The following is a 26,582-nucleotide window of genomic DNA, read 5'->3' as shown; positions in this document are numbered from 1 at the left end:
GTACGACTTCATGCGTTCAGCATCTTCGTGCCCGTACGTGTAGCACTGGCTACATTTGGGCACCTTGCAGTCACGTCTAATACGGCCTGTGTTGCGGCAGCGAAGAAATATCCGCGCACGCCCAGACACGACGACTAACACTGTCCTATCCCCGATACGCATCTAATGGGGTAGGCGCTCGAGGCTTGCACCTTCTCGTAGAACCAGCCACACAACTCGAGTAAATGAGTCAGCATTTTCAAACCCGCCGGCCTTCTATCTATCGCTCGAGACTTCTTTCACTTCGGCGTACTCAGCGAACACCTGCCGCAGAGTTTCCGTTGAAAGCGCACCAATACCCCTTCACCCGCAGTTAGTGCCTTTCAGGGTCAAAAACTACGCAAGCCTTGCATTTAACAGAGATATTCCCGGCATCGAGCAGCTTTTTCTCGGCATATTCGCTGCGGAAATTTACTAGCCTGACGTGCGACATCTGGTATGCTCCGATGCTGCCCACCTATTCGATGACGCCGGCTTCTTTCATCGGCTGGCGGAAATCTTCAATCCTGTAAGGCCTTCCAACACTGTCGCAGTGAAGAAGAACCATTGTTTTCACTCCTCCAGTAGGCAGAGGCGGCAGAACAATCCTGCAGTATTTCAAACCGTCCAAAAACGATGTTCCGCGGCTAGCATCGGCCGTTATCACATCTCGCGAAGAGACAGCCGTCCTGCGTTCTTTCACCACCGCGGCCGAAAGCAGAATGACACCGCCACGAAGGCTCAAGGCTTAACCTTGAATAAAGGCTCATAAAGGCGCGGTTGTCTTATATTAACTCTTCCGAACTAGATGTCGTCGCGCTTTCGCTACGTATATCCTGGCCTAACGGAGCTAGGCCATAATCAATTTTGTGCGCATGCGCAGAGGTATCAGTGGGGGTGTACATATAGCGGGGCGTTTGCCAGTGTGGTATAGCCATGGCGAAGGAGAGCGAAATTGCTGCTCAGCGGCTCAGCGTAGCTCACGCTACGTATATCCTGGCATAGCTGAGCTAAAGCCACAGCTGATTTTTTTTGTACATTGCAATGAACGAATGAATGACGCAATCGGGGATTTTCTTCGCTATGTAGGACACCTCCGTGTGTCGAACTTAAATGGTCGTCTTATGGAACATATGCTGATGGACCGCAGCGGTGACCTACTCGTTTAAGCATCCGCCTCGCATGCGGGAGGTACGGTTCGATCCCTGCAGCGCCGCTTGGTACCCACCGCTGAAACAACGGGTATAAGCTTTCCCCTGCCTGGTGCTCGGCTGCTTTAGGGTGAGAATATTGTGGAAATGGCTCTTTGATGCCACCTTGAGTAAAAGAAAAACTTTGTGCCATGGCACTCTTCGACCACAGAGGCCCTTGCGCTGTGTAAATTCATTATCATCAACATAAGCTGACACGACTGAGATTTTTTGCAATGCGCTGACTGGACGCCTAGAATCTAATAAGAACCTTTGATTCTTTATAAATATCTAATAAGAAACTGGAAGAGAAGCTTAAGCTCCGCATTAAGGTTATGACACGATAGCGTAATGGGGTAATTCCCATATATGCATAAGGCATTCTCTACATTCATAGATCCCTGGAAGTCCCCATACCCCTTCTGGCGCAGTGGTGCAGCTGTTAAGCGATGCGCCACTGCCCTACGATGGCCGGTGATCGCAGAGGTGAGCCTTGTGCGGCCCAGGATAGTCTTCCCGAATGACCAATCATTAATTCAACTGCCTCCTGCCACGGTGGGCAGTTTGGTCACTATCCGGTGGGCAGGCTGTGATGACGCGGCAAGGTCACGTGACCTAGGTGGTACATCTGCCTTCTAGGTTCCTCTCTGGGCACCCCCTGCCAGAACCATCGCCGTGATTTTTCGCTCACAAGAGCGATTCCGATGCCGACAACGGCGGCACCGGATTTTCTAATGAACGGGGCCTTTAACGCTATCGCGTTAACACAGCGTCCTGTATGTCAAACGAAGAACTTGCCGCCTTTCGAGGACACATAACCAACTACAGTTTCGAAAGGCACTAACCAGAACTGCTGATTGACGCTGCGTCCTTTGCGGCGTTTTCTTTCTTACTGGATGTCAGTACTGCTCCTTACGAGTTTTGAAGCGCTACAAAGCTAAATCGGAGGCGATAAACAACTGTGTCCACTTCATACCGTCTTGCAACATTCCCAACACAGTGAGAAAACTGGTGTACTGTTTATATCGGAATACTGCGGGACGGGGAAAGCATGGAAAAACTGCGTTCTGCGCAGCCTAACGGCACTGGCCTGTTCTTTCGTACCTCGCTGAATTGTCTGTACCCTCACCCGAATACCTTCGCGCGCCGGATTGGAGCCGGCGCCTGAGCGCCTTCGATATTCGGCCAACGTCTGCCCTGGCTGCTTGATGAGGGAAGCAGTTCTTGCCGCTTTTCATGACTGTGCGAAACAGTTATTTATTAATGTGAAAGATATAGACTACTCAGCGACACAAAAACCCCGTGTCGCCCAAAATGTGGGGGCGTTACATACCTCGCGATTGGTCGGCATTGTGTGAAGTCATCGGAAGCGGGAAAATACGATATGGTGACCAGTAATAATACTAGATATTTATTCATATTTATTCATATTTACTAGATATAGTACTAAATATAGTTGGTGCACTTGCGATTGCACCAACTACAAAAGAATAAATACTATTGGGATACAATCGGAATAGAATTCGATCACAATTGGAATAAAATCGAAATATAATTATAACAGAACTGTAATATAATTAGAAAAAATTGGAATAGAATTGCATTTTAATCTCTTCCGCTCTTGGCAGTCGTGGTCCCCAGTATTCAGCGCGCATGCTGATCAAAGGGTTGACATGGGTTCGAATGCAAGGATGACCAATAAACAAGAATAGAAAACTGACGGCGATCATACAATGTGATGCCAAAAATCTGCACTGGCAGTATTGGGTTTGCATTCCACTGTACAACAATCGCCTGATTTCTTCTTCGAATTGCATTTAGCCGTAGCTTTTTCGCTCCGCTTCTGCGTGGGCTTCTGGTGGGTGAAGGATTGAATTCTGTAGTGGGGGGTTTTAACCACCCGATGCGGCACACGCTATGAGGGACGCCGTATGGTGGAGGGCCCGAGATTAATTTGCACCACCTGGGGTTCTTTAAAGTGATCTCACATATCACACCACACAGGTGTTTCTTTTGTTTCGACGCTTTTTAAATACGGCCGCCGCGGTTGGGATCGAACCCACGACCATAGCATCAACCGTTAAACCCCAAAGTCACTTAGCCACCACGGCGGGTGGCGGACGATGGCTTCTGCAGGGTCTAGGGGGGTGAATGATGGGTGGTGCATGGGCGTCTTTTGTGCGGAGCTTCTAAAGGATGGGTGGAATGGTGGGTAAATGGGAAGTAGGCGGAGGCTCGTAGGAGTGGAATGGATTGTACCGGTGGGTACCCAGCTATGCACCAGCCAGATGGTGCTGCCCGAAGGTGGAAGCTTCGACTCGCACACCCATATCACTCGACTAGGACCGTCGCCAGCCGGGTATCAATACGAGACGTGGCGCCGGTTCCGATTTACGTACGTCGGGCGCACTCCGTTAGGTGGCGCGGAACGCAACTTTGACATTGACAGCCGTGCGGTGCGGAAGCTTGTTTCGGAGCTCTTCGGATTACGCGTGGTGACCGGGACTTGAACGGACGGACGAATGCGAGGCCGCCGTGACTACGACAAATAGATGAGTTCTTTGCTTTAAAATATTGGGAGTAGATTCAGGCTAGGTATAGGCCTAGGCTAGTTATGTGAAGTGCTCACGAAAGAGCAGGTCAGTGCCCTAATGGCCTGGTCTGTTCCGGCCGGCAGCTATAGATTTGCAGGGCTCATTTGTGAGCTAACTAGTTTAGACAGGTGGTTAGTATTTCTTTTCTATATGATCGGCTTTTGCGGTTCATTGACGTACACTGCTTGCGCGTCAGTCTCATGCAAACCTAGTTTTTGGTGTCGATTTTAGCTTTTTTGCCTTTGCCAGAAAGTCATTTCGCTTGTTACGTCGCACAAAGCGAACTACAGTGTTGAACTGGCCATGATTAGCAATAGGTACTTTGTGACATGCATCAATGTCATCATCATCCACCACTTCGTCGGTAAGCTCGCCTACCTTCTTCACTGCTTACAGTGGGTCATCATCATGTGCGAGCACCAGCCTATCGTTACGTATGGATGCTCTAGAAAAAGAGCTACAGGTAGATAGAGCAGAGGAGCGCAAACTTCAAGAGCAGCTTAGTGAATTGTTGGAAGCAAAAATGGCTGACACCGCCTTGCGAAGTCACAATGGCGGACTTTCCAACGCCAGCCCCGTGGATGGGGCCGGCACTGGCATAGACAGCGATAGGAAAGTAGGTCAGGCAGGTTCAGTCAGCTACGCACACGTGACAGCTAGGAATTCTGGAGGCGATGGAGAGGAGGGAAACAAGCTAACCCCAAGAAATGAGGTCACAGTGAATGATAAGAGGCAGCATAACCCGGAACTTAGGAAGGAGCAAGGGAATACCCTAGTGCTTATAAACCCAAGGAATGAGGTCCCAGTCAATGATAAGAGGCAGAATAATCCGGAAATTAGGAGGTAGGAAGGGAATACCCTAGGGCTCATCGGCGGTGACTCAAATATGAGCAGGTGCAAAAGAACATTAATGGAGCGTGTAAAGGGTGATAAGCGGGTAGCAGTCGGGGAATTCCCAGGCAGGACAATGGACGCAGTACTGAGTCAAAAGAGCTACAACTGGGGCTAGTTGGAAATGACCCTTGAAGGTATTGGTGAGCGCTACCAAAATACGGAAAGGGACGAACACACAGGACAAGCGCTTTCTAACAACTCTTTATTCTCTGAAGAAGCATGACTATATACACATATATTTTTCTTCTTCTCTAGTTGTAGGAAGGATGAAAAGTGGGAAGACACGGGCTTGTCTACTGGAGGTCTAGCCTCCACGCCCACTGCCGGCGTGTCGTAGGAGGAGGGGGCGGGGAAAAAGATTGAAAGGAGTGGGTAGGCACGCAGCCGCAGTGATCATGCCAGTTGGCATGTGCTGCCCCCTCAGGCCTAGAGGCGGCCAGAGAGGCCGGTGGCCTCCAGGAAGGAGAGGAGGTGCCGGAAGGCCTTGGCAGGATGGTGGCCGCCGGGGAAGAGAAGGTGGTCCGCTGAGCTGCAGGGGAGGCCCAAGGAGCGGTAGCTCGCCTCCATGATAGTCCTTGCGGGCACAAAGCAGTGCACACGCACAGGAGATGCTGGGCTGTCTCCTCTGGGTAATTGCAGAGGGTGCACTCAGGGGAGGCGGAGAGGCCAATGTGGAATAGGCGGTAGCCGGTGTTGGCGCAGCCTACCCTGTGCCTGAGGAGGAGGCTGCACTCTTTGCAGTCCAGGCCAACAGACGGGAGAGGGTGTGGAGGATGGCCGTGAGCCACCCTGACACCTGGGTGATCGAGGAGGAGGTGGCGATCCACTATGCTCCTTGCCAGGTCCAGGGGGCAGAGGTTAGTGGAGAGAGGAGTTCCAGGGGAGTGTGCCGCTTTGGCCAGGGAGTCCGCATCCTCACTGCCCAGGACTCCGTCATGGGCCGGTACCCAGGTCAGCCGGATGCGGGTTCCTCTGGTGCACAATGCGTCGAGCCGCCAATACAGCCTGCGGGCGATGGCTTACAAGAGCGCTATGACAAGAGCGATATGAAGGAAAAACTGCATAATAAAAAGATCAACACGTGCATTTACAACAGCAGATTACTATTCCTTAGGTAGCTTAATTCAGCTCTCCCTGGCATCACCGAAGGGAATCTGACGCAGTGAAGACCACAAAAAGAAACCGGGGTGCAACGTCAAACACGACATCACCTATGTAGAGTGTGAAGAAAATGTCATTTACAGCATTCCACTTAGCTGTCAACAAACCTACGTAGGGCAAATGGGTAGATGCCTGAATAAGAGGCTGAGAGAGCACGAAAGATTATGCGAGCAAGTAGCAAAATCCGGGAATCTGGAACCACACTGCGCACACTGCAAATACACCCCGATGCTAAAAAACACCAAGGTAATAGGTCGGGCCAGAAACAGCCGGGAACGCGAAATTATCGAAGCTTTCGCTATGCATGTTGCTCCAGACAACCAATACGTCAGCTCCCCTTCGGTCATGCTCGGGAGAACTCAGGAATAGCAATCTTCGGCTGTTGTAAAGGCACGTGTTGATCTTTTTATTATATATTTTTCCTTCATATCGCTTTTGTCAGAGCCGTGTGATCTTCCCTCTTCTGTGTATGATTTGGCGTTAATATGTGTATGTAGTCATGCTTCTTCAAAGAATAAACATTTGTTAGAAAGAGCTTGTCCTGTGTGTTCGTCCCTTTCCGTATTTTGGTAGCGCTCACCAATACCTTCAAGGGGGCAGTACTGAGAGAGACAAAAAGCGCACATTCTAAGAATGTTGCAGAGCGTAGTTTGGTAGTGGTAGCGGCTGGGCTAAATGTTGTCCTGAATGGTGAACCTGCAAAGTAGTGGAAAGATTAGAGGAGGGAGTTGACGATTTAAGGGCGATAGCACAGTAAGTCCACATCGTAGTGTGCACAGTGCCGGCGGTCCAAGGACGGAACGCAGAAATTGCCAAGCACGCTGTGGCTGGTTATCGAGAGATAAGGAAGTTAAGCCAGTAGAAAGGCTTTGAAGTGGCAGACATAAACAGGGAAGTGCATAGAGCAGGCTTTGGCGGAGGCTTTACAAGAGATGGCATCCACTTTAATAGAAGGCTAGGAGCAGAGATCGGGTGGCGCCTGGCAGGCCGGGCAGTAGCTTTCTTAAGGGGTCCACTGCAGCTCACGGCGTAGGGATAAGTAGAAGCAAAGTAGAAAGTGTAAGAAAGGAGGTTGATGCCATTAAAATGGCCACTAGGATGTCCAGGAAGAAAATAACGAAAATGAAATTTAACACCAAGTACAGGTACATAAACAAGCAAGGCGGTAGGAAGAGAGCGAAGTGGTTAGAAATAGAACAGCAGTTAAAGGACGAAGAAGTAGATGTATACGCGCTATGCGCGACACGTCTCAGGGGTCTCGAAGACCCACCGTTCATTGATGGCTACGTCTGGGAAGGGAGCAACAGAACAACAACGGAGAGGAACGAAGGAGGAGTAGGTATGCTGGTACATTAAAGATAAACTTGACGAAAATAAAATCAACTAGCAAGGAACATGTTTGGGCATCAGGTACAATTGCTGGTTAAAGGACATGGCTAGGTGTATTTTATTGAGAGATCGGAGACAAATGCGGGCAAGAGAACAAGGATCTAGTTAAGTGTCTCAATGACGATGTAAAGCAGTTTGGAGAAGGCGCCGATATTATTCTGCTGGGTGACATGAATGGCAACATCAAGGATCTGGATGGATATACAGATTGTAACGGGAAGTTGATGCTAGACTTCTGTGAGTGACACAACCCAGTTATTCTAAATAGAGAAACTAAGTGTGAGGGACAAATCAAGTGGCAATCCCGTAACAGGCAAACGACCATTGACTACTGCTTAATGTCGAAGGGGATGTATAGCAAGATCGCAATAATGAAAGTAGACGAAGAATGCAGTAAGGCTGCGGAAGTGACCATAAGCGTGTTAGTCTACAGTTGAGAACCCTGCTGAAACGAGAAATGCAGGGAAGTCAAAAAGAGTACGAAAAAATAAAGAAAGCGCAAATAGCACCCGCCATTGAGGAAGCAATAGAGAAACATCTCATGGGAAAGTGCGATTTTGATCAGTTAGAACTGCTCATTAGTACAAAATTAAAAAACCGAAAAGGAGAAAACGGCTGGAAAGGAATGAGGAAGCCACGAAGCTGGTAGAATAAGGAAATCAGAGAGGCCATCCAACAACGACGTTTGGCATTACGGGAACACATAGAAGGAAAGAGGGCGCAGTTATCTGAAGATGAAATAGGCCAAAAATGGAAATCTTATCGACAAAACAAACAACAAGTGCAGGTCCTCGTCCAGGCTAAAATAAAGCAGCCCTCTGATCGCAGGCTGGGAGGTCAAGAAAATTCTGGAACCATATAACCTGGCTGGGTAAAGCGAAACACAGAAAGCAGGAACAGATTCACGATGCCGAGGGAAGTTGTTTAGAGGCAGGTGACGCTGTAAACTACATTGCGTCAGTTATAGGTGAGTGATTTTGGAAAGACGATAGGGTAATCGCCCCAAAAGAGGGAGCAACAAGGGATAGCACAATTGAAAACAGCTTAGAACTGACCAATAATAACTAAAAAAAAGGCGGAAGCAAACATTCCAAACTGTACGCCCGCAGGGATAGAATAAATTCCAATCAAGTTATTTAATGAATTTGGCCCAAGAGGCAAGGAAACGCTGGTAAATGCATTGGAGGCAGTCATAACAAATAAGCAAATTCCGCACAGCTGGAAACAGAGTAAAATGAATTTGATTAATACAGATAAAGGCAATAAGACGAACATAAAATCCTTCCGACCGATTACGATAACATCGGTTATGTACAGGCTGGCGATGCAGGCGGTAATATAAAAAATGCAGTTATGGGTAGAATGTAACGGAATACTCGGAGGACTTCAGAACGGGTTCAGAAGTGTTACGCGCTTAGATGATAGGCTGATCGTGCTTACCGAGTGCATAGAAATAGCAACGGCAGAAAACAGACCTCTGTATTTAGCCTTCCTGGATATAAGCGGTGCATACGACAACGTGAACAGGGAACTCGTGTGGAACATATTAAACTATGATGGTATCGGTCATGAGATAATTGATTTTCTAGAGAAATATATCGAGAAAATGAAGTTGAAATAACTTGGGAATGAATTAGGAGTATAACAACTGTCGAGGTACACAAAGGATTAAGGCAAGGTTGTCCTCTATCACCGCTGCTGTTCATGCTTTATATGGTAAGTATGGAAAGAAGGCTGCAAGGAAGTAATCTGGGTTATAATCTGTCGTACAGATTAGGCGGAAAGATTGTTGAGCAACGACTACCGGGTTTAATGTATGCGGATGTTAATGTACAGTTAGCAGATAGCCAGGAAGATTTGCAAACTCTGGTTAATTGCTTTGGAGATGAAGGAGACAGTCTAGGTTTCAGTTTTAGGGCAGCTAAGACCGGTGTGATAATTTTCAATGATACAACTGATAGGAGCTTACAATACAAGGCCATGAAATACCCCGACTGGCCGAATACAAATATCTCGGGGTATCGGTAAACGAAGGGCAGATGTACACAGGAAAAGCACGAGCGGTCTTTCACAGCAAAAGGGGCGAAGAGATGCCGGGATAAAGAAACATAGTGCAGTGTGGGGGTACAACAGGTATGAAGTACTGGGAGATATTTGGAAAGGTATAATGGTGCCGGGGCCTATTTTAGGGAAGGCAGTTCTGTGCTTAAGGGCAGAAATTCAGTCGAGATTAGAAGTAAATCAGAGAGCGGTTGGCAGATTAGCGCTAGGTGCCCACGGGAAAACCACAAACGAGGCAATACCCGGGGATATGGGCTGCGCATCGTTCGAAGCGCGGGAAGCTCACAATAAAATACAATACGACGAACGCCTGAGGAAATTGCACGATAAAGGTGGGCAGCTAATGTATTTAAATACCTGTACAGAAAGAGCGTTGACACACAGTGGCGGAAACGAACTAGAAAGCTGGCCAGTAAGTTTGCCAGAGACGAGGAAGGAGTAAGAAAGAGCCTTAAACGACAGGTTAAAAATGTCGAAAGTAAAAATTAGATAGATTCAATGAAAAAGAAGCATAGTGTAGAACTCTATCGATGCTGGAAAAGACATATCAGGAAGGAAACGTTCTATGATAACTCAAGAGACAATCCTCTACCCTTTGAAGCTAGGTCAGGATGCCTTGGAACGCGGGGCTATAAAAAGAAATTTAACGAAGAAGATGACCAATGTGCTGTGTGTGGTAAATCTGTAGAAACAATACAACACCTCATACTAAAATTTGATGGTATTCATCCCGATGTTGATGCTGGCACAGTCACTCTTCCTGAGGCCCTAGGTTTTTGAGATAACAGTAGTAATGTAAAGAAATCTGCGGAGGAAATTAGAAAAAAGCGATTGGAAGAATAGTGGCTGAACAGCAGAGAGGAGACAAGGTTAAAAGTGTAGGAAGTCGTATTTAAAGAAAATGGCAGATTTTAATATCGTACAACACAGTTAAAGAAAAATAAGGGAGAAAAATCTGAGCATGGTGGCAACTGCCATTACCCCATTTCAAAGGGGACGCTCCTATACTTCCATCCATCCATCTATTGTTTGAGGGCAGGGCGGGAGTTTTGCGGACAAAGACATATAGAGTCAGGTACCGCGAGATAAACACGTTTTGCGTTGCGTCCGGAGAGGATCAGCAAACGGCTGGGCACTTGATACTTTTCTGTAAAGGGCTTCACCTTACAGTGAAAAGCAGCGGGCCTGATCTATTTAAAGCACGCGGGTTTAAGAACAGTAAAGGAAAGGTAGATTTTAAGCGGGTAGAAGTAACCAAGCGAAGGTTAACGGATTGGTGGCTAAAATCAAGACAAGAGTAAAATTTCACAAGTCATGGTTAGTTAGGTGGCTTGAACCATCGCCCGATTTCAAGGGTTCCGCATTATCCATCCACCTGGCAAAGGATAGGGTTAATTGGCGAGACATGGGAGAAGCCTTTGCCCTGCAGTGGGTGTAGTAAGGCTGATGATGATGATGATGATGACCCTCGCACCCAGCTACCTATTTATCCATCCACCCGCCCGCCCAACCAAATATCGATCCAAATATCCACCCACCCACCCACCCATCCCAATATCCATCCATCCATCCATCCATCCATCCATCCATCCATCCATCCATCCATCCATCCATCCATCCATCCATCCATCCATCCATCCATCCATCCATCCATCCATCCATCCATGGGTGGTTTATGGGGGTTTAAGGTACCAAAGCGACTCAGGCTATGAGAGACGCCGCAGTGAAGGGCTCTGGAAATTTCGACCACCTGGGGTTCTTTAACGTGCACTGACATCGCACAGTACACGGGCCTCTAGAATTTCGCCTCCATCGAAATTCGACCGCCGCGGCCGTGATCGAACCCGCGTCTTTCGGGCCGGCAGCCGAGTGCCATAACCACTAAGCCACTGCGGCGGCATCCATCCATTCATCCATTACCCACCCATCCATTCATCCATTACCCACCACCCACCCACCCATCCATCCATCCATCCATCCATCCATCCATCCATCCATCCATCCATCCATCCATCCATCCATCCATCCATCCATCCATACAGCCACCCATCCATCCATCCATCCATCCATCCATCCATCCATCCATCCATCCATCCATCCATCCATCCATCCATCCATCCATCCATCCATCCATCCATCCATCCATCCATCCATCCATCCAAAAACCCACCCACCCACCCAGCCATCCCTCCATCCACAGCGTAGCGACGCATATGCCGGCCGGAAGCACGCGGGAGAAGCCGAAGTTCAGGAAAGGCAGAGACAGGCCGTTGGCTTTGATCATGGCGATGGTATGAGGCAGGGCTACAGTGCGAGTCAGTACGAGGTTGTCGAGCTAAGGCGAGTAAGAACCAGCTCCGCCAGCGTTGAGGTTCGAACTGTTTATGCGCGCTGCTCGCGCTGCGGCGGCCTAGCCCACTTCCCCTTTCTTGTCCGGAGCCGAGTGCCATGGCCTGCAAGCAGAGCGCAGCGCGAGTGGAGCTACAGCGCCCCCCCCCCCCCCCCCCCGTAGAGCGAAGCCACATGATTCGCCTAGCGGATGTGCTTGGAGTTAGCTGCGCACAATGTTGGCGCCATCGAAGCGAGAGCGAGTGTAGGACCGACGGACACAGGAGTGGCAATGTAGGCGAGTTTGAGGCGGTCAGCAGCCACGACGTCTCAGCGCATCAGCAGCAACATTCTCCGGGCCATGGACGTGACAGAGATCCACTGTAAACTCGGAGTAAAAGACGGCTGGAGGATCTCGCATGCAGTGTAGGTGTTGTGGTTTCTTTGGAAGGCAAACGCCAAGGGCTATGGCCCGTGATGACGTGAAAATCCTGGCCCTCCAGGAAATGGCGAATACTTGATAGCGAGGTACACAACAAGCAATTCTCGACCGATGGTACTGTATTTAGTCTCAGGTGGCTTCGGATTTTGGGAGAAAAAACCGAGGGGCTGCCAAATAGAGACGTACTGCTCGAGAACGGTGCCGACGGCAATGTTCGAGGCGTCGGTGACGAGGCGCAGTGGAGCATTAGGATCAGGATGTATGAGCAAAATGGCGTCTCCGAGCGACTTCTTGGCAGCAGCAAATGCAGCGGCAGTGTCTTCAGTTCACTCAAGTGGCACAGAAGAATTTTTTTTCGAAGCCAAAGGGTTGGTCAGAGGCTGCAGGAAAGAGGCGCACTTTGGAAGAAAACGGCGATGAAAGTTCAGGGGGCCCAAAATTTCTCTGAGCTTTTTGGGTTACGTCGGGGCAGGAAAATCTTGATTGACATTGACTTGCCTGTCGAGAGGATGAATGCCCTGTGGAGTGACAAATGGCTGAGGAACTCTATTGTAGCTACTCCAAAGGGACACTTGCTCGGGTTGATGACGGGCCCATATTCATCCAGTCGTTGGAAGAGGGCGCGCAAATGAGCTTCATGCTCAGAACCGGATGAACTAGCTACGAGGAGATCATCGATGTAAGCGAACACGAAGTCGCGGCCTCGCGCAACCTTGTTGATAGCTCGCTGAAAAGTCTGTGCGGCGTTGCGCAAGCCAAAAGGCATCCGCACATACTCAAAGAGGCCGAACGCTGGGGTAATGGCCGTCTTCGAAATATCAGCGAGATTCACAGGAATTTGATGATAAGCTTTCACTAAGTCAATTTTAGAGAACTTCGTGCACCCAGAGAGATTTGACGTGTAGTGCTGTATGTGAGGAAGTCGATAGCGGTCCGGTAAAGTGTGAGCGTGGAGGGCACGATAATCTACACAAGGTCTCCAGTCGCCCGGATCTTTATTTGGCACTAGGTGAAGTGGCGATGCAAAGTTGCTGGAGGAAGGGCGTACTATTCCGAGTTCCAGCATGTGTTCTAACTACGGCGAGCAATAGCGAGGCGTTCTCCCGACAAACGGAGAGAGCTAGCAAACACCGGAGGTCCTGAAGTCACGATGCAGTGAGTGACCGAGTGCTGCACTGGTGACTCTCTGGTATGCGGCTTTGTGAGGTTGGGAAAATAAGCCAGAACCTTTGCATACGGGGAAACAGGGACGAGACCAGGAAGCCCCTTCGCCTCAGGGGTTGAGAGCACGCCGCTGACGAAGAGGTGCCTGCTGATATCTATGAGGCGATGAGTTTGCATGTCGACGGCTAGATTGAAGAAACTGAGGAATTCCGCGCCGAGAACAGCTTGCGAGACTTCAGCGATAATGAAGATCCCGCGAAAAGTTCGGCGCAATCTGAGGTTAAGCGTCAAAGAGCATTGGCCGTATGTGCGAATGGGGGAGTTGTTGATCGCTTGGAGCGGGGAAGTTTTCGTTGCGACGGCGATCTGCCCAAGAGGCCGCTATGACACTGACTTATGCTCCCGTGTCGACCAGGAAACGAGTGCCAGTAATCTTTTTGGAGACGTAAAAGAGGCGGCATGTCCTTCCAACAGCACCACTTGCCGCCGTCAGTGGCCGCCCGCAGCGTTTGCCGACCAGGAGCACGGGCGTGTGCACTTGCGGGCAGAGCTGCCGAAAATACGGTTGTACCAGCAGACAGCCCAAGCGAGATAGCTGGCCGCGCGTCGGATGGTTGGGATTCCGGGGAGCGGCGGCGTGGCCTGAACCCCGGCGGAGAACGGCGCGAGAAAGGCGCGAGGACATCGAGCTGCCTGGCAAGAGCATTAAGTCGAAATTCGATGCTGAGAAGCTGGGAGTCTGCGGCAGTAGTTGGAGGCGGACTGGTCACAAACCTGACGTTGCGGAGCCGTGAGTAGTCCGCAACACGGTCAGCGAGTTCAGCGATCTTGTCTAATGAAACATCACCCGCAGCTGCGAGGATGAGGACTATGTGTTGGGGAAGACGCTGAAAGAACAACTCACGCAGAAGTGGGTCGTGCTGAGCAGTGGAGTCTCCCAGAAGCTGGCGCATGCGACGGAGGAGCTGCGAAGGGCGGCTGTTACCAAGCTCCGCAGCGGTGAGGAGCTGCTGGAGCTTGGTGCGCTCGGACGCGGTCTTGCGGTCGATGAGAGCTCCCTTCAACATGTCGAAGGGGCGCGCTGTGTCCGGCGAGCTGATGACGTCCACAAACTCCTCAGCGACGTCAAGACGCAGGGTGAACACCAGATGTAGAAACTTTGTCTCTTGGCTGGTGATACGTCGCAGCTGGAAATGTACCTCAACTTGCAGGAGCCAGGCGCGGGGGCTATTGGGACAAAATGGCTGAACGGCTCACTGGCCGGCAAAATGGCTGACTGGATGGAACGCGGCCACCGAAGCACCGCGAGGCTGAGCGTTCTGGGGCGTGTCGCCACCTGTAGGAAGGGCGAAAGAGCCAGGGTAATTCATGTAGGATGATGGGGTTGCCTGTTCGAAGCCGAGTCGTCAAATATGTCAGAGCAAAGGCAAGGCAGAACCAGGTCCGACAGCGTTGAGGTTAGAACAGTTTATTTGCGCTGCTCGCGCTACAGCGGCCTCGCCCAACTTCCTCTTTCTTGTCCGGCGCCGCGTACCATGGCCTGCCAGCCGAGCGCGGCGCGAGGGGCGCTACACATCCATCCATCCGCCCATCCATTCATCCATCTATCCATCGACCCATTCATCCATCCACCCACTCATCCACCCACCCATGCATCCATCCATCCACCCATCCATCTATCCATCCATCCACGCACCCACGCATCCATGCATCCATTCAATTATCCACCCATCCACCCATTTATTCATCCACCCATTAATGCAGTCATTTAATTATACTCCCTTCCACTCATCCATCCATTCATCCACCCATATATTCATCCATCTACCCACCCATCCACCCACCCACCCATGCATCCATCCATCCATCCATCCACCCATCCATCCACCTATCCAACCATTTATCCATCCATCGATTTAATTATCCACCCACCCACCCATCCATCCATCCACCCGTCCATCCGTACATCCATCCAGTCATCCTCCCTTCTATGCATTCATCCATCTACCCACCCATCCATGCATCCATCATCCACCCACCCACCCATGCATGCATCCATCCACCCACCCATGCATTCATTCATGCACCCATCTATGAATCCATCCATCCATACTTTCCCGTGTGTCCCAATATTATGGTCACGAATACACATTTAGCAGCACGACACTGCTCTTGTTTCGAAGTGGAAGTAGGCAGACAGCCCTTTCACTCATATATTGAACCTTTAATAATAAGCCGTACATGACCTTATCAGGATAACAAGAGGCCATAACTCAATTAGCCTGCTCATTGAAGCTTTCATGACAATCACCTGCCAGTGATTTAGTGAGCGCTGACCTAGGGTGCGAAAAACAATGCCATTTTTTATTGCCCAATAGTTCCCGGAATTAAATTTAAGCAAGGCTTATGTTGACCAGAGACAATATCGACAGCAAACGTGCCTGGTTTTAAAACAAGGCGACAGGCCAAAAGACATGAAAAAATTCTCAACTGGAATTTAAAACGTGGACCTCAGGCGAAGTTCTACAGTTCTTAGACCTGCTGCTTCAAAGTTTTGCACATTTAGATCTGCCGCTGTGCTTTAAAGCTTTTGTGTTCTTTGTCCTTTTGCTTTTTTAAGTTTTACGCTACTTAGACCCGTCGCTTTGTTTTAAAGGCAAGCACGTATGATGGCGATATCGTGGCCGGTCCACGAAAGCCTTGCTTCATTTCAATTTCGGGCACTCTAAGGTTGTAAAAAATGGTATGGTTTTACGTGCCTTAGGTCAGCGCTCACTAAATTGAATTGAGTTTTTGTATGCTGCAGTTGGGATTAGCCTTGCTTATTCTGCCGGCAACTGCTCCACCGTAGCGTCACTTGAATGTTAATAAGGACCTAAACCTTTCTGATCTGCCCCGCTATGCGCAGTCATTTATAATAGTACATATTCCACTCCCGCAGTCACCATATATGAACTCATTCACTCACAGTAGAACACAGCCCACTCCAGATTTCACTATCTACGCACACATTCAATCACAATATAACATAGTCCACTCCAGAAGACACCATCTACGCACACATTCAATCACAGAGAAGACCTTAGTCCGTTCCTGCTGTCACCATTGAGAGACAAGATCAGTGTACTGCAGAAATGTATAAAGAAGGCGTGCAGCCTCTCTTCTGCATTTCTGGATTCATTAAATTGAGTGCAGAAGATATTCATGAAAACTTCAATGAGCAACTCACTAGATTGTCGTCTGCTGGTTACCCTGATCAGGTCATACGATTTGCTTGTGAAGTGCTGATGTAAGTGGATCAAAGGACACTGCACGAAACGTAACACTTGAATATAACAAGGGTCTAGTTCTGCCACAGATACACCCGTGGACAGAGTAATAGGAACCACGCAACGGCGTTTAAACTCTCCTGTTGCGTTGCGTAACGAAAAAAGAAATTTTTACTGCCTTTATACGCAAGCGCCAAAGTAAATTTCATCAACAAATGCATCAGGGATCGAAGATTTTCACCGCCAAAGCGCGGTTTATATTGTTCTGTCCGCGACAGTCCATTTTCGTACGGAGTTAGGAATGTTGCAATAGAGTATAATGCGGACACAGTGTTATCTCGTCCAGTTAAGCTTTCTAGCGCTTGCAGACTTTAAGGAGCAGTACTCAGCAACAACGAGGAAAAAGCCGCAAAGGATGCCTCCAAAACGGAAGATGTACTGTTCCAGGACGGGAGTGAGCAGAAAAAACTTTACATAGTAAGTGAGCTCTATATTTATAGCTTCAACGGTTAGGTGAAGTTCATTGAGAAAAGATCACGCACAAGCTCTTCAGGTTCAGCCCATGATTCGGTTTCTATTCAGGTAGGTCTCAGTGCCCTGTATAAATTTTTGGTTCTCTAGTTGCCTATTAAAGGCCCCCGCTTCATTCTGCGGAACATTGGATATTTTTTTCATAATGTTAGAGCCCTGAAGATTCCAAAACAGAATTATGTCGAACGAAAATTGCATGAAGTCGTCACGAGCCCGGATCATTTGTGCCCCCGAAAGGAATAAAATGTTTTTCAACATTCAACATTGCAAATAAGACATCTTGGTTCGTAGGGTTCACCACATATCCGCTATTAATGGCTAGGATAAAGCCACATGCCGACTGCAGGTATCAGTATCATTAGTACAGCGCTAGGCCAGCCGAAGGGCGCAGCTTACGTCGGCATCTGCTTTGACCTGCTGGATCTCCACCGCTCGGAGGCTGCGGTCGTTAAGGCCCACTCCGTCGGCGTTGATGTCGGTGACGATCTGGAGGACGCCACGCACAACAGCCTGCGGTCGCGCCTGCGGGCTCGGAGGCCGCAGCGCCGACCGGTCCACCATTAAGATGAGGCCCTTGCCCGGGGTCTGACGTATCCGCTGGGCGGCCGCCTGAGCCTGAGAAGCTGAACGCATGGGCGCAACATTTGATGGCTGTAAGCCTCCAAGAGTGCCGAGAACGGCTACGATCGGGTAGTAATGCACTGCACAAAGCTTGCAAATGTAACATTCACCATCTTCCATCCGCTAAATAAATAAATAAATAAATAAATCAATCAATCAATCAATCAATCAAACAACCAATCGATCGATCGATCGATCGATCGATCTATCGACCGGTCACTGAATCAACAAGAGGAAGAGGAGGGCTAGAAAAACAGCTTATGTTTCCACTTGACGAGCCCTCCGTCCGCATGCCATACATTGTCAGTTTGGCATAAACGCGCATGTTTTAAACAGAAAGCGAGTATAATATATCCTATAGAGATAACTTGAACAATAAAAGCTTAGAGCACGTTTTTGCTAATGGTGATGATGTTAATCAGCTCATGTAATGGTTGATTTGAAGAGCCCTCTCTTCGTCATCTTTACTTCGCTTACCCTTCAACATTTTCACCCTGACCTTGAGCAGCTTAATTGTTAATTTACTTTTTAATAGTGCCAGCATATGCCAGAAGCACTCAGGACTGAGTAAAAAGCGTGTATGACGTGGCTTGAACACATTGTTCAGGCTTGAAAGCTTTCAATTGGTCGTGCAAAGCTTTTAAGATCAGGTAATGGATTATAGGTGTATGAGTGGCACTGAACCAAACCATATAGCTTCGTTCGTAAGCGCCTCGAATTACTGCATGCGGCACTTCGCAAACAAAGACATAAAGGCAATTGTACAACAAAGAAACAGTATAGCGGGTTTGCAGGTATTGCCGTGAAAGCTAGTCTCCTTTTGCAACCGTAACGGTGTAAGAGAAGAAAGATGGAGGCGTTGCTGCTGTTGGAGATTCTTTCATGGAGAAAATTCCTAATACAAAACATAATAACAAAAAAAGGAAGGGTCCGTGCGGTAGCATGCCACGTGGAATATTTGTGGAGATTACTGTTGTTGCGGCGTGTGCCGCAGATGAATAAAAACTGGTCGAGCAGATAACACACAAACCTTCCTTTATCCGAACATACGCTTGCTTATAAACACAGTGATGCAGTGGTGCCACTGGGGATCGTGATAACAAAATCGTAGTCAAAGCCAAGTACGCAACATATTTCCTTTCTTAGAAAAAACAACTACATGGATTGGTAAAATAGGAAGTTAGTGCACCTCCACAGAGTTCTGTTTGCAGTAAAGACAACGTGCTTGTACTATACACATAGCTATATACACCTACGAAAATAAAGCTGTTTGTCTCTTGCACTAAAAGCGGACGAAAGACAAGCACTTGTAGATTTTGTGGCGAGGAAGGAACAGCAGCGTAAACATATTCGAGATAAGCTTGCAGTGGAAAACGAGACATCTTGGCAGCTAAACGACTGCCAATGCAGGACGAGTACAACAATGTTGGTGATATTGCCGTGAACCTTTGTGGTGTTTATTTGTTCAGTCTTCAAAGCTGCCGCCACGCCGCATTATCATTTTGTGGCTGCAAAACGCGACCAGATTTATCTTGATTGATCACATCCATGCGGAGCCGATTCTACCTTGTTCCAGAACGTTGTCGCAACTATGCGTGTTTTATCTCCAAAGTTCGCTTTCAGCTTTCAACTGAGCACGGCCGAGAGCATCAAGTCGATGCTTCCTTGAGAGGGGGGAAATGCCAGGAACCTTTGTATTCTTTGTTCCTTCTTCAAATCTGCCGCCACGCCGCTTTATCGCATTGTTTGCGACGCAAGACGCGACTAGATTTATCTCGATTGATCGCAGCCAGGCGGAGCTGATTCTACGTTGTTCTAGAATGTTGTGGTAACTTTGCAGGCCGAGTGATTCAGTACATTGTGGGCGCAAGTCAGCACAAATAAAGAGCTTTGTTTATACGCCATCTTCGCTGTCTTTCGCTTTCCGTATTTCAGTCACCTCTACATGACATCTTTCGTAATTTGGCAAATAGAATTTGAAGCAACGTCTCAAATTTTACCAAACCAACAGTTTTCAATATCTATCACCTTTATCGAGATCTAACAGAATATTCTGAATGTGTATTAAGAATCACTTCACAGGTGAAACGAAAAACTCGCTTGCTAATTTACCTACAGCCTACAACACGCGGTCCACAAGTGTCTACCTAACCGAAATGGCCGGCTTTAAAGGAGACCTAGAAGGAGCTCTCAATAAAGGTGCGGTATTCTTGGGGGGGGGGGGGGGGGGGGGGGTTAATGAACGCCCCTGCACGAAAGTCGTCCAGCAGAATTCATTTCAATGCGCTTTGTAGAAGCTGAGCTATCGGCAGCTAAAATTTTAACTTGAGCTTCTTTGTGCCTTTCCCTCTCCTCTCGTCACATTTAGCACGCTCAAAGGTCTGCGCACCTCCGCCGACCTCACCGCCGACGCGCGCGGAAGTACCCCTGACGGCGGCGCTTCCAGACTCGCCGGAGCGACGCCGCAGACCGCTGCGTGGCACCTGAAGGAACCAATGGCCATCTCTGAACAGAATCTCGCCGGAGCGTGAGACGGAAGACGGCGTGAGCGCGAAAAAGTCGCCGAAAAGGGCTCGCCAACTTTCGTGCACGATTGTGGCTTGTGTGCTGCGTGAAGTGTGTTATTTGGCTCAGGTGTTCACGAGCATTAAATGCAGTGACCACGAAAGCTTATGCACTCGCCTCAGAAGATGTTTTAGAGCCTTTTGAATTCAATCGCTCTCAGAGTCCCTAGCACTTGTACACCGGACGCGGAACTGCGTCTCCAAAAAAGTTACAGAAGAAAAAAAAACAAAGCAAGCTCTAAAGCGAAGACACCATCTCTCCACAGAGCAGACAAGCTTCTAGAACCGACAGAGTCATTAAGCCACCGGACAAAGGTGCTAGCATAGTCATTCGGCCAGCCCGAAAATACAAAAAAGAGGCCAGCAGGGAACTCAACAACCCTTGCCATTATAAGAAACTACACACCGATCCCACTTTAGGTTCTATCAAGTTATTCTGAGCAAACTGGCAAACCTATTCTCCAGGAACTAATAATGCCATCAAATCGCAACTTAAACCCGTCAAACAAACAAGCACGACGCTTTTACTTACTTCTTAAAATCCATAAGGTTCCTGCAGAAAACTTCTTTACACAAGGTATCCCCGGCAGGCCTACCCTTTCGAACAATAATACGCCTACAGACAAGATGTCAGTCTTCTTGAACCACTGCCTTGCAGGCATTGCAACTGTCTTTCCTTCCGTTGTCCAGGACAAACTGGAAATTATCCGTACAATAGAATCTCTTAATGACGCAGTAATTATCCTCGAGGATACCATACTGTTTACGCTTGATGTCTTCGCTTTGTGCACAAATATTCCCGTAAATGAACGGATCGGCGCGCTCTCGAACGCTCTACAGCACAAAATCCACACCAGCACGAAAACGGAGTGCATGTCTCAATACTTCAATTGGTACTGACGCTTAGCTGTTTTTAGTTCAATTCTCCTCGTTACCTTCAATTATTTGGAACAAGTATGCGTACTCCCTTCGCACCAACCTACTCAAACATTTTTATAGGTTTCCTGAGTCTAAACTTCCCATTTATTTTTCAGAAAAACCGCTCGTATAACTGCGTTACATAGACAACATTTCAATGATATCAGAACACGGGCATGAAACCCTAAAAGCTTTCGTCTCGCATCTTAGTTCATTCAACAAAACAATTAAATTTTTAGTGCCCATTTTCCAAGACACTGTAAGCAATGCGCGTTTGTAGGACAGGCGACGCGCCTACATAGAAGAATATTTACTAACGACGAGGAATATTTGAGAAATCTCCACTCAATGAATAACACCCTAATTGATAGGTTCCATCCCAAGAAATTCCTTAATAATGCTTTCTAAAAAGCAACCATTCTGAAACGAGGTGATGCACTCAAAATACAGCCAAATGGTAACAGAGAGCGGCCCCCTGCACTAACAACGAAATACTGCAACGCCATTCCTAACATAACCGATACTCTGTGCAAATATAGCTATATTTCAGCTAACAATGGACGCCTAAGAAAATATTTCCCGATGCACCAGGGTTGCATACAGACGCCACACAACCTGTGAGATATCTTAGTACAAGCTAGGTTCGATAAGACACATCCGCCGACAACGCGTTCCTACTCTTAGCCAAGATGCAGGACACACAAGCATTTGAGTCTTGAGTGTTTTCACGCATTGTGTTTTTTTGTGCGCTGGAGTTATGTCGAAGCTAAGCAACCAACTTGTCCAAAATATCGTCTTACGGAAACATTTACAAAGTGGCCCTACTATTGGAAGCACGGAAAGCGACATCATCTTCCATATAAAGAGTAGCTTTAACTGCACGTCATCTAATGCTATCTACATGCTTCAGTGCTTCTCCTGTCAAAAGTACATTGGAGAAAGCGGACAATCATTGAGCGTTAGATTAAATGGCCGCCGTGTTGACACAGGAAAGAAAGTCCAAAAAGAAGTGTCGGAATATTTTTATCGACCTGGTCACAATTTCGGTAAGCTTAAACTAATCATTCTCCAATCATGCTTTAAATCTGCATGCAGTAGAAAATACAGACATGCGGTCATAATCTACTCCTTTCAAACATTACAACCAGCAAGCATCAACATTTCCAAAGGAAACTTGAATCGCTGCGGTACATTCCGGCACTGACGTAATTACTTAAAAATGTCTTGCTGGTGGTCATAGCTGTAATAACACAATACAAAACTGCACACCCGTATTTTAAGCGTTAGCCTGTTTATAATTTATTTTAGTATATGCCCCTCTCTAACCATCCTCCTCTCTCTTTTCCATCTTTTTATTATCGTTTATTGTTATTTACTCGTACATTATGCTCTGCATCACCTGCTGCCATTTCTTAGGAACTTTTGGCTTACACGCTCCCTCGCCTCCTCCTTTCACTCTCTGTCCGCACACCTCTGTCTCCCTTTTTTCGCTTCCGGTATTTCAATTCAATTCTTTATTTTCCCTTCTTCAGAGAAGAAGCCAGGACTAAAAGCCGCGACAGCGGCTTCACTCCGGTCCAGCCCCCTTACAATGTGGCACACATACAGATACGGCTCTCGTACAAGTGTATAACTTTAAAAAAAAAAAACAAAGCACAAGTTTTCTATGTTAAATAACTGAGCATACTTCAAGAAATGAAACATAATAGATTTGAATGCAGTTGTTCGCGAAACGAACACTCTAACTAAAATGACTGAAAAAATAGGCATCTCACGTAAGTAAACTTGATAAAAACAACTTAATCGGCTTTACAGCTCAATTGCTTTGCGCGAGAGCGTAAGGGCGCCGTTCGGCCGAAAAGCCGCACTCGGCGTTTCTGCCGGCGTTTCCGTTGCGGAAAAATGCAGTGGCTGTTACAGGCGGCTCCCATAGAGGGCGCCAGCCACACCAGCGACGCTCCCGATCTTCACCAACCGCGAGCAACGCGCGAAGCGCGCGGGCCGTCGGGCGCAGTCTTCCTCCTCACCCTGATATAAACACGCAGCAGACGACGTCTCGCATTATTAAAGCCGCCTTTCAAGCAGACCCATCGCTGTATTCACTGACCAATGGGTTGCAAGCCAAGCACGCTATCACTAGGCCACGTAAGCGCGTTCTTACTGGAGAGCAGAGAGTTGGGCTAGTTGGTTGATGTGCATACTGAAGAAGTTGGCGCGGAACAACGAGGACAAGCGAGAAAAACAAAGACGAGCGCTACTCGCAACCCGGCAGATGTCAAGAAGTCGACAATCCCAGCAGTGCTCCAACGGTTTTCTTTCTTCTTCTCATGGGTCCTGGCCACTACGTCGACGCATTCCTCGGAACATCTTGCCTGGACTTCACTGCGCGATAGCCGCGAAATTCTCCGGGCAACTGCTATCTTTTCAACAGGTTTTAGCACCAAAGGCAAGCCGAACTTCGGACCAAGCTTGAGGACTTCCAGGTGCTGGGTAGGAACTTCAACGTTTCCCAGTGTCACAACGTCCTGAATCGGTCTTCGAGTCTTTTGTGGTCTTGGCAATGTTGGGAGAACACAATTCCAAAGCAGCTCAGTCAGGTACGACGAAGTGGCACACCAGTGACGAACTGTCGAGTCATTTGTCGTTCTGCCACTGACGATACGCAGCTGGTCCTTAAAAAATCTAGCCTGCCTGCACCACTCCGGCCTCAACATTCGGCACAGTCGTTTTTGTTGTCCCGCCGTGTTCCAAAAACCCTGTGAGCACAAACACACCAGTAGGGCACAGACCATTATCAGAGATCAGAGAGTATTAGGTGACGCGAGTCATATCGGATATCGACTCGTGCATGAAAAGGCGCACGGACAACATAAAAGAAAAAAGTATTTTGTCTTCGTTTCTTCTTTCACTCTCTCCTTTACCCCTTCTCTTACGGCGCGGTTCAGGTGTCCAACGATATATGAGACAGATACTGCGCCATTTCCTTTTCCCAAAAACCAATTATCATCATTGGCAAGACTTGGCGCTCTGTAGACACGTCTGAACAAAGCTAACGCCGCTGTCGAGACGCTAGTGCCAGCGGAAGAAGCTGAGCAGGACGATAAGCACTCTATTGAGTATGACGACAAGATCTTTGCATACATCGCGAAGCTCTAAGTTGACATACAGGAAGGGCAAGGAACGAGTTAGCCGAGAGAAGAGCCATCACCAAGCTACGACGCAGGCGCGGCAACCACGACCTGCCAAGGTGAAGCTACCAAAATTGGTGCCCGTAAAATTTGACGACCAAGACGTATCCTAGAAAGAATTTTTGGAAACAGTACGAGAAATTGACTCACAAGAATGACCTTGGACAAGCTTGGGTACCTAAAAGCTGTTGTGACTTTCGAGGCAGCAAGAACGACCAGGGTCCTTCCTCCCACATCGCAGTGCTATGATGACGCGTATTGCTGCTGACAAAAGGCGTTGGCTTAGAGTACGCCACCGCAAAAGCGGACATGAAGCCTCCAAGAACTTGAACCTGTGCGAAGCGCCGAAGACATACGGTCCCCCCGATGGTTACACGATACTGTCGTGTGTCGCCTACGAGGGCTGGCGGCGCTTGGCCAAAAACAGGGGACCTACGGCACGCTGTTCTGCCCCGTCGTACAGCACACGCTGCTGAAACAAATATAGGTCGAGTTCCACCAAGCCATGGCGAGGGAGGAGGCAAGAGAAACGTCAACGCGGATCGCGGAACGAATTGGATCTCTGCTGCGACGACACGACACACCGGGACAACCAACAGAAAGAGATGCAAAAGGTACTGTGTCTTCAGTCTCGATGTTAACTTTCTGAGGATTGAAGTGCAAAGCCGCGAGAACCTGGTTGCGCAGGAAAGTACTAGAAAAAGCATCAGGTATCAATCTTGAACCCGTTAAAGGCAACAAGGAATCGCGAGAACAGCATTGGAACAAAAGCTAAATCCTCAGCAGCTGTACTGCAGAAATCAGCAAGAGTATTGTTTCTGTTGCAAGTAGAGTAACCACGAAGCCGCCGCCTGCCGTGCTGGCATTTCATTACAAGAAGAGAAGAAAATGCTATGTTCAGCGACAGGCTGCTTCCGCTGTATGAAACGAAATCACCGCCCCAACGAGTGAAGAAGCAGCTTTAAATGCACTAAGTGTGCCGGGTGGCATGCGACAATAGCAATCCAGAATTAACCCATCCGAAAGTGAAAGCAAATGCAACCGTTGTGGCAACAGTTCCAGTGAATTTGCAGTCTACAATGAAAGAAACTGATGAACGAGAAGTACTGCTACAAAAGGGAACGGCATTGTGGGCCGGTGAAACGAAAGCGGTCTACTTACGTGCTCGCTTTGACGGTGATGGCCAACGTAAAAAAATACTAGGGTGCAGAGTTACTGTAAAAGAAACACCAAAGTTGGCGTGTTCGGCGGACATAAATCAGAACGAGTCTTTAACACAGTACTGGTGTCACTATATGCGCAAGCAAGAAGATTCAGCAGACAGAAGTTCTCGAGACACTTCTTTAAAGGTTGCTTTCTTATTATGACTGAGGAAAAATGTAGCCTCATCAGCTCAATCAAGAGCTCGGCGTTGAAACTAAGTTCTTTCACAGTTCCATGCTGATGCAACGCCGTACAGTCTGCTGCAACGCAACGTGAGAACCATACCGAAAAAAGCCGTGAGAATGAGGCCTAAGCGGTGGCTTCAAAGGGGGAGCGACACTAACAAAGGAAGGTCAGTTATGGTTGGAGTGCTGGAGGCTTCACAAGAGCAGTTCAATTATGTAGCTTAAGTTGTGGAAAACTGCGACAAGCCGATATCTTGTACCACAGTAGGCGCCCGTGAAGGAGCAGAAGCGTACAGAGATTCAGCGACGATGGTAATAAAGGGGTCTCTGGTCACCGCCCTTTTCACACGACTGACCAGAAACAGACGAGACGCTATAGGTGGCGGCGCGAAGGGCGCAAATGGTGCTTTTTTACTCCACAAGGGGTGCACTGAGACCAGGAGAATCCATTTAAAAATGGGAGTTACAAGGAGCTGAATTCTCTTTTATGCCCCATTAATCAGCGCAAGGAGTAAAATAGGTCGCTTAACACATTTTTGCTCCCTACTGATGGAATAAACGTTTCCATATAAGCAGTTTTAAGGGTGACGCCAACCATTTAAACTCCCAGTTGGTTTGATTCTTGTTTACAGTGTGGTTGTACGGTCTTCAAGGTATGTTGCTTTGGGTACTTTTTTTTTCATTTTCGCTGAGCGAAAATAAAATCAATTTTTTATAAATTATATTTTGGCAACACGACGGTGAAGCTCGCTCCGAGACTCTCGCGCGTCTCCATGCGAGGGAGGGGGGGAGGGGGGTGTTCAACGTTTAGAAAATACTTCACTTGAAACCGCTAATTTGCAGCGTACGCCCGTCCTGTCTT

At 48.2% G+C, this 26,582-nt stretch overlaps 1 protein-coding gene across 1 annotated transcript in view; it reads right to left on the bottom strand.

The window, feature by feature from the left end:
- Positions 1 to 26,582, bottom strand: part of LOC144123026 (uncharacterized) — a 253,091-nt gene that overhangs the window by 88,863 nt on the left and 137,646 nt on the right. The window contains exon 11 of the mRNA XM_077655952.1: positions 17,438 to 17,664. Within this exon, the coding sequence (XP_077512078.1) occupies positions 17,438 to 17,664 (227 nt within the window). The remainder of the gene's footprint in view (positions 1 to 17,437; positions 17,665 to 26,582) is intronic.

Source organism: Amblyomma americanum, chromosome 3, assembly GCF_052857255.1.
Source record: "Amblyomma americanum isolate KBUSLIRL-KWMA chromosome 3, ASM5285725v1, whole genome shotgun sequence".
Taxonomy (NCBI): domain Eukaryota; kingdom Metazoa; phylum Arthropoda; class Arachnida; order Ixodida; family Ixodidae; genus Amblyomma; species Amblyomma americanum.
This window is presented reverse-complemented; position numbering and strand designations above follow the sequence as displayed.